Genomic DNA, 14,837 nt, shown 5'->3' on the forward strand with positions numbered 1-14,837 from the left:
GAGGCGCTGGAAATCACTCGAAGGAACCAACAGGTTTTGTTCTCTACGGTTAAAACTTGACCTCCCAGAGGTGTTTGTGGTCTTAAAAATATTGATTTTTATATACGTGTTGTTGTTTATAAGCACAAAACACGTTATACTGCGCCGGAAAGTAGCAGTACTGTTATTATTTATCGCGTGTTCTATTCACACATTGATATATGGAAGATATGGTGCTTATCTGGAAATACCAGACCAGACCACAAAAACCTCCTATAAAAATCTCCTTTTGACATCAAGGATTTTGAATCATGCACATTTTAGTTTTAGAATTTGTGACTCATTCATGGCAAATTGAAATCTGAAAATAAATTCTGTGCTTGTGATTGAAAAAGGTTTAATACTTTTAAAGAAATTGTATTTTTTTAATGTAATTATTTATTCTCTTTAATGGAATTGGTGAGGATCCCACCCGGGTTCTTCAGGAGGGAAATGTAGCTCATTGCATTCAGGTCAGAAGGAGGTCAACTTTCTCTATTTTCAGGGATATTGAAAGGGTTAAATTAACGTTTGTGTGACCATATGATGACTTTTTGATTTTTGTAAACTGCACTATGAATCTTACTTTATCAGCTATGCTTCCTGAAAATAATTAGATCATACTTTTTTCCTTTCAGCAACACTCTAGATCATGGGTCACCAAACTAATTCGGCCCGCGGGCCGAATCAGGCCCGCCACCCCCCTTTGACTGGCCCCCAACCCCTCTGCCCCCCACTACTTGAACGACCCACTACTTAAACCGGCAATCCCCAAAAGTTGTCATGGCCTATTTTTTTTAATTGCTTTTTGGAAAATAATAACATGTCTGCATCTGGTATTTGGTTGATTTTTTTCAGTTAAACATTTATATTTAGTTATAAAATGAACTATATTTGCCGAATTTTCATCACCCGACATGCTCAAGATCGTGCAGAGACAACAACGCACGCGCAGAGAACTGTCAGTGTTCAGGACAGCGAAATGGCTAGCGTTAAACGAAAAGTTAATAGAGAGTGCAGAGTTTTCAAAGAACAGTGGACCAACGATTATTTTTTGTTGAGTGTAAGGAATGTGCAGTTTGTATTATATGTAAAGAAAGTGTGGCGGTTTTCAAAGAATATAATCTGCGTCGTCACCACGAAACCCGCCACAAGGAGTATGCTAGCTTGCGAGGGCAAGCAAGAGAAGACAGGATTCGGTGGATGAAAGGCGGACTGGCTGCACAACAGAAAGTATTCCTTCGCCAAACTTAGGTCAACCAGGCTGTTGTCCGAGCTAGCAATAAGGTAGCTCACATACCATGGAAAGACTCGATTACTACTTTTGCAAACAACTAGTAAAGATGAACAAAAATGGCTGTGCCAGGCTGGTAATCTCTACTACACAATGAGGCCTGCTGGTGGTCAGTTTGGTTTGGGTTATACAATTCTATGTTATATAGCTGACCCGGCCCCGACCCCCCCATCACAGTCAGGAACGATAATGTGGCCCCCAGAAAAAAGGTTTGGTGACCCCTGCTCTAGATCACTAACCTCCAGTTTTACAGACAAGGTAGTCCCAGACTAAAATGCATGTTTGAGGTGTTTTAACCGACATATCTTAAAATATGTCAGTGCCATTGTTTTGTCTCAAGATGCACACAAGTAATGTTTTTTTTTTAAGGTATGTTTTTAAAAGCTACTTAAATGCCCTAATTTTACCAAAAGGCTAATCCTGGCTTAATCTAAGACCTGTCTGTAAAACCAGGCCTAAATGTCCAGTTTCAAGTCAAACAATTTATTAACACAAACGTGTCACAAAAACCAAATAATGGACTTTAATAAATTAATAATTATTTATGTACAGATTACAGTCTTGTGATAGACAACGTGGTAAAACGGTTTTCTGGATCTTGATTGTGTCTGTTTGGACAATGCTGGGGCCTGCTTCATCGTGTTCCAGCTTGGTAATCCAGGGTAAAGTAACACATGGGTACAAAATAAATCTGTACCAAAGCTGTCCCATATGTTATTGCGTGATCCACAGCAAACAGATGCAGATGATGGATTTAGAAGCACTTGCGGTGGACAATGCTGGGTCCTGCCTCATCGTATTCCTGCTTGGTGATCCACATCTGCTGGAAGGTGGACAGGGAAGCCAGGATGGAGCCACCGATCCATACGGAGTATTTACGCTCAGGTGGGGCAATGATCTGTCAGAATGAGGAGACACATGAGCATGTCAGTGATACATATTGCTCTATCAATAGGGGACAGGAGCATGCTAAAAGATAACCACAGATGCATTACAGTACCTTGATCTTCATTGTGCTGGGGGCCAGTGCGGTGATCTCCTTCTGCATACGGTCAGCAATACCTGGGTACATGGTGGTACCACCTGACAAGACATTGTTGGCATATAGGTCCTTCCTGATGTCAATGTCGCACTTCATGATGCTGTTGTAGGCGGTCTCATGGATTCCAGCAGACTCCATACCTGTTCAGAAACACCTTATTAATCAAACTAAAAGCTGTATAGAGAAACGCAACATTTTTTAATAGTCTTTGTTTTTTACGCACCAATGAAAGAAGGCTGGAAGAGGGTCTCTGGGCAACGGAAACGCTCATTACCAATGGTGATGACCTGGCCGTCGGGCAACTCGTAGCTTTTCTCCAGGGAAGAGGAAGAGGCGGCAGTGGCCATCTCATTCTCAAAGTCCAGAGCCACGTAGCACAGCTTCTCCTTGATGTCACGGACAATCTCACGCTCAGCTGTAAACGGAGTGTATAAGTAAGTCAGTTGTTTCCAACATAACAAAACAAATAAAAAATTGTATAGGAAAAGTTTAAGATAGGTCTGAATTTTTGAAAGAAGTCTCTTATGCTCACCAAGGCTGCATTTATTTAATCAAAACAAACATTTTTAGAGGGATAAACATATTTTAAAATTTAAAAAAAGTTGGTGTTCAAGAAAATTTTCTTCGTAATATTATCAATGTTGAAAACGGTCGTGCTGCTTAATATTTTTGTGAAAACTGATACTTTTTTCAGGTTTCTTTGAAACTTTAAAATTCAAAAGAAAACAATTTATTTCAAATAGAAATGTTTGTAACATTTTTAAAGTATTTACTGACACTTTTGATTAATTTATGCGTTCTTGCTGAATAAAAGTATTAATTTCTTTAAAAAAAAACTGTATGGTAGTAAAAACTGTAGTGTATATCCAACAATGACTTGTATGATAACTGAAAAACAAAACTTTGGCCAATAACCATTACAGCACTAAAATATTGTGCACCCCTCAACAAATGCAACAAATATGAGTTGAAAGACACATTTGAAAAGAAATTCGATGAGTTGTTGTGACAAATCTTATGTAAACAGAAGAAAACAACACAGAAATTATTGTGAAATTGAAAAATTGCATTTTCCTACCGGTTGTGACAAAAGAATATCCACGCTCGGTCAGGATCTTCATGAGGTAGTCGGTCAGATCGCGACCAGCCAGATCCAGACGCATGATGGCGTGGGGCAGAGCGTAACCCTCATAGATGGGGACATTGTGGGACACACCATCACCAGAGTCCAGAACAATGCCTTAAATATAGAAAAAAAAGGTCAGAAAAGACTTTTATAAATGTATAAAACTGCACTTTAGATCCCTTAAAATTATTTGTAAATTAGATCTTCAAAATATATGATTAGTGGGAGTGTTAAGTGTTAAAATAATTGCCTCACCAGTGGTACGGCCAGAAGCGTACAGGGACAGCACAGCCTGAATGGCCACATACATGGCTGGGACGTTGAAGGTCTCGAACATGATCTGGGTCATCTTCTCACGGTTAGCCTTGGGGTTAAGAGGAGCTTCAGTCAAAAGAGTTGGGTGCTCCTCAGGGGCCACACGGAGCTCGTTGTAGAAGGTATGGTGCCAGATCTTCTCCATATCATCCCAGTTGGTTATGATACCGTGCTCGATGGGGTACTTCAAAGTGAGGATACCCCTCTTGCTCTGAGCTTCATCTCCTACGTATGAGTCCTTCTGACCCATACCCACCATGACTCCCTGGAAGAAGAAAAAGGGTATTTTTAATGTTGCAAATGTAACAATAGCTAAAGCTTGTCAATTATTTTGAAAATGGCGAAATGCAACATACTTGGTGACGGGGGCGACCAACGATGGAGGGGAAGACAGCTCTGGGGGCGTCATCACCAGCAAATCCAGCCTTGACCAGGCCTGAACCGTTGTCGCACACCAGGGCGGTGGTCTCTTCGTCGTCACACATCTTGATGGATTCTAATGAGGAACATAACACACTCTTATGGCAAATTGTAACTATATACGTTGTGGTGAATAATTCATATGAATTCGTATGATTGTACGTTTTTGTACACTCTGCTTACCCCCCACTGATGGTTAAGTTTAGGGGTAGACCTTCATGCTTTTTTAAAAAAATTCACAGTGTATGAATTCTTACGAAACCACCTTGTAAAATAGTTACGTGATCTCGGATTGAACATTGAGAAATATTGGATTGGATTCTACAGCAATGCATGCATAAGTTACATACACTACAAAAATGTTTTTTTTTATCATTATAACATCTTTGTTTCCATCCATTTAAATTGTCATAATATTTTCTGTCCTATGTACTTGAGTTTTATAAGTCAGTTTCATGACTCAGACTCATTGTATAAATCTTTGTTTTTAACTTAATTTTATTAATCAATAATGAAATTCCAAGTGGTTAAAAAGTGATGATCCAGTGATGACTGAACTTATGACTGCAGGTGGTAAGTTTGATTTTACTTAAAATTTACGGCAGCAATTAAGATGAAATTAAGTTTATTATACTTTTTTTTTACAGTGTACAAGTGCCGTAGAAATGGAAACATTAATGAATAAATCAAGTAGTAATAAAGTAATATTATTAGTTATGACCTTTTGTCATAAATCTATAACTCTTAGAAATGTTTATAATATTAATAGTTTTATAATACATAGCAGCTATTCATTTTCTACTATGATTCTTACATGCTGTCATGTCATTGTCAAGTATAGGCTACTAATGTATGAATGACAATTCAAAATATACAAATCATCTATTCTAAATGCATTCAATGATTAATTTATGAAAACTTAATTATGCAAGTATTATTTAAGCCCCATTGACTAAAAGTTTTTAGTCCGCGTGACTACACTAGTAAGTAGCGCATGGGTTTGTTTAATCCTTTTCTCTTACCTTTCTCTGGTGAAGCTCAGTGCAAAACACAACCGCTGATGGATCCAGTCACGAACTGACTGACCCATGAAAACATTATATACTCTTCGTGTTTGTCCCCATGCGGGGGTACTATCGAGGATCTGTGAATGTTCAGTTGGAGTTTTCCCCATCCTTCAACCATATTAGGCTTTTGCAGGGCAAGCGAGGGGTGACTTCCTAGTGAAGCGGCGTGTCTCCCGCTATCCCTAGGTTCGTATGAGCATGACTGTCCTTCTATGGTTTGATAGTCATCATTTCAGTTCACAGCATGAGCTGTATATGGTGTGGGGGAGGAGTTGATGTTGCTACTCGCCATTTCCCACATGGTGCTTCATATTTCTCTCAATTGTAAGATATGTTTAGAGATTTGTGCACAGACAATATTTGATCTCATTATTCTCATATACTTTGCCAAGTTTTGGTGAAGTAGGTCCGAAATGAAATCTTGACCAAAGAGATGTGCGGAATTAAGTCAAATAATGTTATTACAAACTATTATTATTATTATTATTATTATTATTATTATATCAACAATATGTAAAAAAAAAAATATATATACATTGTAATTTGTAGCTGAACTGTATGTTTAGCAGTTAATATAGCCTAATAAGTGATTCATTGTTGCAAATGATGTTATAAAACACCTCCCGCTAACACGCATATTTACAATAATCATAAGTGAATTGTGGGTAGGTAGTCTGATCTTTTATAGAATTGCATTTTCTATTTTAGACTCTGGAGGACATTTGGACCATCTGTTCACAACTCAACTACAGCCAGTTTTCTAAATGATTTAGATGGTGTTCATGTCAGCTTACTAAATATCCAGATTAATTAAATTAATTGAAAACCAGATAGGTTTGTACTTGTGGGATATTTCTAGGTGCTTATATAATTTTCAATCTTTTTTTGGTAATTTTCTCTAAACCCTATATAGTCTATATGTTCTGAAAATAAGTCTTAAAGGGATAGTTCACCCAAAATTGAAAATGCTGTCATCATTTACTCACCCACATGTTGTTCTAAACCTGTATGAGTTTATTTCTTCCATTGACCACAAAATTAGATATTTTAAATAATATTGGTAACTAAACAGTTGACAGTAGCCATTGACTTCCATGTTTTCTACTATGGAAGTCAATGACAACTGTAAACTGTTTAATTACCAACATTCTTCAAAATATCTTCTTTTGTGTTCAACGCAAGAAAGAAAACTTATACAGGTTTGGAACAACTTGAGGGTAAGATAAATAAGATAATAAAAAATTTTAGGGGAACTATCCCTTTAATGTGCTATTTTTCTTTTTAACTATATCTTGTTATAAGATATACTATAGATATATTGTTATAAGATATATAGATATATTAGCTGGAAAGCAAGACAAAAAATCATTATGATTCCTTGTGATTTTTCTTTTTCCAGTGCAGGGAGGTGTGTGGCAGCTCTGCATGCTTTACTCAAGAGGCCCGTCTCTGCAAGCAGATACCCTGCCATAGTTGGCCGTAGAGCTTATGTTGAGTGAGTCGATGAAGGGAGCAGCCACACTCACTGAGGGTAAGCAGCTTACAACACAGCCTGAGCTACAACCTCCCTGCTTGAACTTAATCACTTTGTGGTTCAGTTTCTGAGGATAAGAGAGGGGGGCACAATGAAGGCAATTAATGAAACCACTTTATCGCTGAGGTGTAGTAGTAGAGTTGCTTACTAAAGGAGTGACTATAACATTTTTGGAGACTGAACAGTCTCTTGCATCATCAATAGATTGCATCATCTATAATAGATCCCCCTTTTTACTTAACCCACTTTTGCTGACACTCTTGGTTTCAAGAATAGCTTGTACATTTATTTTCAAGGCTCAACAGCACCCTCTTTTGGCAACTAAAGTTGTTTAACTGTTCTCGATGACATGGCAGTGTTGTAAGTAATGTTTCAATGTAATTTCAATGTTTCAATGTAATTTATTAAGAGTGCAGATAAAACAATAGAAAATAAAAAAAACAACAATCAAAAATACACATTTCACTAACTGAAACCTAATAAGTTACCATCCGAGATATTAAAATCTTCTAAAATTCGGAATAGATTTAATCTTGTCCTAATGGTACATATATAAATATATATATATATTGTCTGTAAGTAAAAATCTCTCTCTTATAGTGTCTGTTTTCAAGTACAATGGAGACAATAATATATATCCTTTTTTCTTTTACAATGGTTTTAACAGGTGCTCTTTCTAAAACAGTATCTTCATTACTGACAAAAAGTTGAATTTCATCCCAGTAAAAGCTTTGAGGTTTATGATTTAGGCACGATACATTGACATCTGTGTCATTAACAAATGCGATAAGAATAGACAGAAGCACCATTGTTTCTGTAATTCCCCTACCCCGCAAAAAAAAACCTTCATTATCTATATTACTTGTAAAAAATGAGAATTAATTTGTGTAAATTGTTCATAAATCATTCTTGTGTAAATTTTCCCATTGAATCAAATGCAAGAATTCACTTTTTTATGGTTTTATGTATCCTTTACACAGAAATGAGTTCTGCTCATGTATCACGAATAGGGCCCTATGTGCACTTCAATAAACTGATTATCACCTGATTCTTAATAAATGACTGACATTAATTATTACTTAGTAGTAGTAATAGTAGTAGCAAGTAACTTGGTCTCATATTTCAAATCTACCTCATATCCCTTTCAAGCTTTTCCATTCAAATGTATTAATGTTTTTCTTGGGCTATGAAAGCATAAAACAATTTTAAAAGCAGTGTTTTTTGCAACTCTGACGAGTATTAAATCATGTCCACAGCATGTAGGACAGACTGTCTGCCATTGTAATTAACAATGATCAGTATACAACTGGTTTCCAGTTACTTGGCAGTTTATGACACTGCAAAAGCTAAATAGCTACATTTCAGTCCTAGTCATTTTAGAGTGCTCAAAAACACAATAAAACATATCAAGATAGAACATTTAAATATGTTTGAATGTGTGAACTCTCTTTGCTGTCTTTAAATGACTGTTTCTCCTATTTGTAGAAAGCCTTTTTTTGCTCGGACTGCAGGAAGGCCTGCTTCTCCATCAGCTTGTGGAAGAGCCCCTGGTCATTGGCAAGGAGTTGGGCATGGCTGCCGATCTCCATCACGCGGTGCTGGTCCAGCACAGCCACGGCATCTGCGCTCTGGATGGTGGAGAGACGGTGAGCGATGATCAACACTGTGCGACCGTCTAGCAGCCTCTCTAATGCTTCCTGTACCAGAAACTCATTCTCTGCATCCAGAGCACTGAAACAGAGACCAGGGCAAGTCTTATTTATATAGAACAGATACAGTATATTCACATCCTGACACAAGCCATCAGTGCTTAAGGTTCTGTACAAAATCATGGCAGCAAGATCGATATTTAAAGATTGTACATTACAGTACTGACACACATAATGAAACAAGTTAAAGTGATGATAAAGTCAAGACTTTGACTTGTCCTTCAATGACCCTGAAAGGATGATGTCATGATGATGTTTTTTGTTGTTGTTTTTTTTGGAGTAGTTCACTATTATTTAAAAAATGGAAAGATATGATTGTAAAAGGATGGACACATAACCTGAGAACAGATCTTTTAAAAAAATACATTGTTAACTAAAATATGAACTATAATATATATTATATAGACAAAGAATAAAGACATATCTAAAAAGCAAGAGCTAACTAGCGGTTAAAGTTTTTAAAAGTTGGAAATATTCTAGTATGACTCATTTAGGAATTTAGAAAATCATTAAAAAAATCTCAACGTTATAATTAAATTTTTTTTTTAATTGTTATTAAACTTTTTAAAACTTAAATTTAAATTAATTAATTCATTTTTAAGTACTGTACTTGTTTATTATAAGTTGAAGTTATCAAACAGCATCTCACCTTGTGGCTTCATCCAATAAAAGTATTTTGGGATTCTGTGAAAAGCATCAAATAAGCATGAGAACAAGATAAACAAAAAATATTTAAAATTCAGTCTAATACTAAAGAGGACAGATTACCTTCAGCAGGGCTCGTGCTATGGCGACTCTCTGCTTTTGTCCTCCTGTTCATTCAACAAATCAGTGTAGTTATGCATTAATTGTCAATTGAATTACAAACAGACAGATTTGTCCCGTCACAAACATGAGTTTCACTGGAGTTATTTTCCTACCTGACAGGAGCACCCCCTTCTCTCCTACCAGTGTATCATAGCCCTTAGGGAATTCCTGGATGAAGTCATGAGCATTGGCTATTTGTGCTGCCCTGTAGATGTCCTCTACTGTGACCTGACTTGGGTCTGTCGCCCCATAAGCGATGTTCTCAGCAATGGAACAGGAAAAAAGAACCGGCTCCTACAAAAAACATATTCACACGCAGAAATTAGTAAAATGGAGGTAGGATATGGTCTAATTCTTTCTTCTGGTGGCTTTTCTTACCTGGCTTACAGTACCAATGTGACTCCTCAGCCAGTAAGGATTCAAGTCTCGTACATCACGGCCATCAACAGTGACCACACCTGCATTTAAATAAAAACTACACATGTATCTGCATTTTTACTGCTGTCATATATTAGTAATTATTACCTTATTATTCCACTATGTTCTTCCTTTCAGTTCTCACCTGAATCAGGATCATACAGCCGGAGTAACAAAGACACCAGTGTGGATTTGCCAGAGCCACTGGATCCCACTACTGCCATTACTGACCCCGCCGGCACAGACAAACTTAGATCCTGGAAGATAGGCGAATCCTTTCTCGTTGGGTAAGCAAAACACACATTACGAAACTCCAGTTCTCCTTTAAACTGCTCTGGTTTTAACACAAGCCCCTCTAAAGAAGAAAAAAAATCAACAAAAAGATAATTATGTTACTTCCATTCACATTTGAATAGATAAAAGTATTGTGCATTTTTGGCATTATTTAGAAAGGAAATTCTATTTACCATTGAGGGGAAATTCTGGCTTTCGGTCCATGAGTTCCCATAGACGAGTCCCAGCACCAAGTCCCTTCATCAACTCAGAATAGAATGAACTGAAACCTTAAATTAATCCACAGAAAGTTGTAGAGTACTTTAAAAACTTCTACACAGAACAACAATTACAGCTAAACAGGTTTCTACCAATGAATAAGGCCCAGTGTTACGCCGCCACAAGAGCGGTTTTGTTGGGAAATCCCAACAGAACTGTGTTGAAAGAAACCTATTCTTTTCTACATGTTGCACACTGGCTACAAACATTATAACGCTTGCCTTGGGACCCAATGACATAAATGAAGTGAATTGTATGTAAACCAGCCCATGAGGAATTTAAAAATGAAGTCCAGGATATGGCTGAACTGAAAAGTTTACAGAAAATTAATATATATTTAGGGACATAAACTACCTTTCCAAAAATTTGGGGTAAAAATTAATATTATTATTTTTTTTACATTTTTGAAAGAAGTTTCTTATGCTAATAAAGTTGCATTCATTTTTAACAGTAATATTGTGACATTTAAAATAACTTTTAATATTTTTTTTCATATGTTTTAAAATTACATTTATTCCTGTGATGGGAAAAAAGAATTTTCAGCAGCCATTACACCAGTCTTCGGTGTCACATGATCCTTCAAAAATCATTCTGGTGCTAAAGAAACATTTATTATTATTATCACTGTTGAAGTTTTTTGTGGAAACCCTGTTACTTTGACAAATAGTAAGGTAAAAAGAACAGGATTTTTAAAACAAAATTTAAATCTTGTGTAAAATTATAAATGTCTTTAATGTCACTTTTGATTAATGCATCCTCGATGAATAAAAGTATTAGTATCTATAAAAAAAAATAGTACTGACCCCAAACTTTTGAACAGCAGTGTATATTCATATAGTGTTGCTCTGAGGTAACATCCTCACCTGCGATGCTGATGCCCACCCAGAAGGCATACATTAGGAAAGAAGAGAGCTGCCCAACAGTCATGGCTTCACTGGCCATCAGCAGACCTCCCTTATACAACACACTCAGGATGATGATATTTCCACTCAGTCCCGTCTGCAACAGAAATGAAAACATCAGAGCAGAAGAACTGGACTGGGCAAATTATCTTAAACTGCCTTACTGATTAAATACTACTTTTAAACAGTCAGTTCTGATAATCATGCAATACAACTTAAACATCTACACAACAAGTAAGATGAATCTCACCACTCCATAGAATCCAGCGGAAAGCACAGCCTCTTTCTTAGCTAGTTCAAAAATATGGTCAACCTTTTCGGAGTACTTCTGCACCTCTGTCAGCTCTTTTCCAAAAGCCCGGACTGTCCGCATGTTGCTGATCCTCTCTTCTGCTAACTAGGAGATGCAGTACATTACACTTACAATAGAGCAATGAATTCAGCAATCAGATTATCACTGTCCACTGTCAAATATGCAATAAAACATGAAATAAAGCCCCATTAAAAGAAAACATGACCTCTTACCTGTGTGGCTTCTGCCAATGCATCCTGTGTGCGTCTTGATATGGATCGTAGGAATCTACCGAAAATTACAGCCAGGCAGGCAATAGGAGGAACAACCATCAGAACAAAGGCAGCCAGACTAGGTGACACATATAGCTGAGAAAGAGAAAGTTCAAGAGTTGAATTACGGTAGTCAGTGATGATAAAAATAGATGCATTTATGAATACAAACAGTACGACACCAGATTCACATTCCTCTGTGTCTTCCGTTTTAGAAACATGAGGAAGTAATGAGAGTTAAATGTTTTTATATAAAGCAGAATCATGGCAGCTAGATTCACATGAGTGCAGTTAAAATGTGATATTCGTAAAAAGAATTAGCTGCTAAAATGTCAAACTATCACAAGTGTCTCACCATCATGCCAACCCCGGCCCCCGCCTGGGCGAGGGATCGCAGCCCATCAGACAGGTTGTCAGTGAGGCAGCGTCCAACGATGGCAGTGTCTGCCGAAAGCCGGTTAATGAGCTCACCCGTTCGGGTCTTATCAAAGAATCCCACCTCCTGCTTCAAAATTGAGGAGAAAAGGGTTTCGCGCAAGTTTCGCACAATCTGTTGCCCTGTGAACGCAGAGAAAGACTTATTAAAGCACGAGCACAGTAATGCATGCTGGTCAACTCAATGAATCACATGGAATGATTCTAATTAATGGACTAAAGAATAAAAAAATTGACGTAAGCATTACAGAACAAATACATTAAATCAATAAAGACGTAGACTACCTTTTAAAAGTTTGGGGTCGATGAGATGTGTGTTTTTTTTTTTTAAATAAGTCTCTTATGCTCACCAAGGCTACATTTATTTTATTCAAAATACAGTCAAACATATTATTTTGAAGTATTATTACAAATTAAAATAAATGTTTTCTTTTTTAATATATTTTAAAATGTAATTGATTTCTGTGACGGCAAAGCTGAATTTTCAGCATAATTCACATGATCCGTCAGAAATCATTATAAAATGCTGATTTGCCGCTCAAGAAACATTTCTTATTATTATCAATGTTGAAAACAGTTCTGATGCTTAATATTTTTGTAGAAACCGCCGAACAACCGTATTTTCAAGAGTCTTTGATGAATAGAAAGTTCAAAAGAACTGCATTTATTTTAAATTAATTATTAATGTCTTTAATGCACCCTTAATGATTAAAAGTTTAAATTTCTTTCAAAATAAAAAAATCGTATTGACCCTAAACTCTTGAACGGTAGCACGTAAGCCACAAAATTTTCTATAAAGCATCTTTGTAATTTCACGTGGATGCGCGTGGAGACTTCACCTGAGATTTGCATCAGGTAGACACGAGCAGCGTTTGCAGCGCCACCACAGAGGAAGACACCTGTTAGCATGAAACACAGGGAGGTAAGGGAGGCGGTGAAGTCCTCTGTGGAGCTAGAGTAGATGGTGTCTATCACTCTTCCCAGAAAAAATGGTGCAGACATGGTGACAGAGCTGGCGATCACCAGAAAGCCCACGGCAGCTATGAGGAGAGTCAGAAAGTCATTGACAAAGTAAATTATAAGGGACAAGCAAAATATCCCTTCATTAATCAGGTACATTTAGTGGATTTTGTTGTTGTTGATGATTTCTTTTGATTTGACAGTAATTTAAATTCTTTTCTTTTTAAATTTTTCGATATAAAAATTTAGATTTTAAAAAATTTACACAGTATACAAATTGACTATTGGTCTATTTTATTTCACAATATTGTCCTTTTATCTGGATATATATAGCACATTAGCTGTAATGTATGTTCTTCAAACATTTATGCATCTCTTATTAGTAAATGAAAAGTGCCACAATCTGGTATATTTATCATGGTCAATTTTTGTAAAGGATGCAACTTTACACATGGATTATTTTCAGAAAACTGTCAAAACCAATCAAGAGCCTCCGGATCATGTAACTAAACACAGAACATAAGCATTTGACTTGCCTGTCAGTCTCCATCGCTGAGGATACGCCAGCTGTAGCAACTTATTGACATCTTCTGAGGGTACCGGCAACGAGTGGTCTGAGGTTTTAACCTCGTTCTCCTGATTTACCGCAGTCTTTGAGGTTTGTTTTGAGTCTGTAGATGTGCTATAGAGAGCAACCGTGTGTCTGGAGTGTGTCCACATGCTCTTGGGTAAAAATAACCCTCCAGTTTTGAGACAAGAGAGCCTGGACATGTTTCTTCCCTTATACACAGACAACACAAGGACATCAAATGATCCATTCTTGCACACTTGATTTCTCCACGGTGTTCTTGATGTCCGATTAGGCAAATTATATAATGTATCTGACCGAGAGCAGGTAATGTTACACTGTTGCAGTTTACCGATTGTAAATCTTGTCAGTCGCAACATTGTATCATACATTTGGAGAAAAAGACGAGCAAAATTAAGTTTACGAGTCTCACCTAATCATTATCTATCGAAACTTACTGTATAAAGTCAGACGGGCAAATCATCGAGCAGTGCTGTAAATGTGGAGTGTCTGGAATCACTTTTGACTGCATGACACTATTGTCATTAGAAAGACTGACTTATTGTAAGCCGGGGGTCGACGGTTACTGAGGTTTATCTGTTCCTGACAGTTTTCACATCCAGCCCTTGTTTGCGTTATCTTCACACACGCCCAGCACATTCACTGAAAGCGCCCTGTCACAAAAACCTGCTGCTCGACATCTGTCGGTCTTTACTCAACACAACGTCAATGACTGTTCCAGTTACGGAAAAGTGCCATTTGGAGTGTTTTAAAATAAAATAAGAATAAAAAGGTGACCCCGGTGATTTCCTTGACTTTTGAGGAAGCGAAGAGCTACTACGTCATTAAAACGATCTTCGCCATAGATATTAACACGAAGATGTCTCGTTGGTCTGATCAATTTCGCCGCCATTTTGAAAAGGTCAACAAAGAGAACTAGGCCTATATTATATACAGAGAGAGAGAGAGAGAGAGAGAGAGAGAGAGAGAGAGAGAGAGAGAGAGAGATGTTACTATGTTAATGTATGCTGCTATGATTTAATGAATGAGTAATGAATAGATATGAGTGTTTTTGGATAGCTAGATTAATTTATGACCATCTTACTC

At 37.1% G+C, this 14,837-nt stretch overlaps 2 protein-coding genes across 2 annotated transcripts; both read right to left on the reverse strand.

Annotated features, from left to right (window-relative positions):
• Nucleotides 1-1,810: 1,810 nt before the first annotated feature.
• Nucleotides 1,811-5,378, reverse strand: acta1b (actin alpha 1, skeletal muscle b). Its single transcript, XM_077237101.1, has 7 exons — nt 5,238-5,378; nt 4,152-4,291; nt 3,736-4,060; nt 3,433-3,594; nt 2,578-2,769; nt 2,313-2,494; nt 1,811-2,210 (listed from the first exon to the last, which is right to left on the reverse strand). The coding sequence occupies exons 2-7, from the start codon at nt 4,278-4,280 to the stop codon at nt 2,067-2,069; spliced, it is 1,134 nt and encodes a 377-aa protein (XP_077093216.1). The 5' UTR covers nt 4,281-4,291; nt 5,238-5,378; the 3' UTR covers nt 1,811-2,066.
• A 1,819-nt stretch (nt 5,379-7,197) lies between these two features.
• Nucleotides 7,198-14,594, reverse strand: abcb10 (ATP-binding cassette, sub-family B (MDR/TAP), member 10). Its single transcript, XM_077237102.1, has 13 exons — nt 13,699-14,594; nt 13,042-13,242; nt 12,123-12,325; nt 11,729-11,863; nt 11,454-11,600; nt 11,165-11,300; nt 10,217-10,312; nt 9,895-10,104; nt 9,711-9,790; nt 9,446-9,626; nt 9,294-9,337; nt 9,175-9,209; nt 7,198-8,547 (listed from the first exon to the last, which is right to left on the reverse strand). Exons 1-13 carry the CDS (start codon nt 14,120-14,122, stop codon nt 8,292-8,294), a joined length of 2,148 nt encoding a protein of 715 aa, XP_077093217.1. The 5' UTR covers nt 14,123-14,594; the 3' UTR covers nt 7,198-8,291.
• Between the last annotated feature and the right edge of the window lie 243 nt (nt 14,595-14,837).

The sequence above is a fragment of the Siphateles boraxobius genome, unplaced genomic scaffold (assembly GCF_051911475.1).
Source record: "Siphateles boraxobius isolate OS27281-9 unplaced genomic scaffold, OSU_SipBor_1 20, whole genome shotgun sequence".
Taxonomy (NCBI): Eukaryota; Metazoa; Chordata; class Actinopteri; order Cypriniformes; family Leuciscidae; genus Siphateles; species Siphateles boraxobius.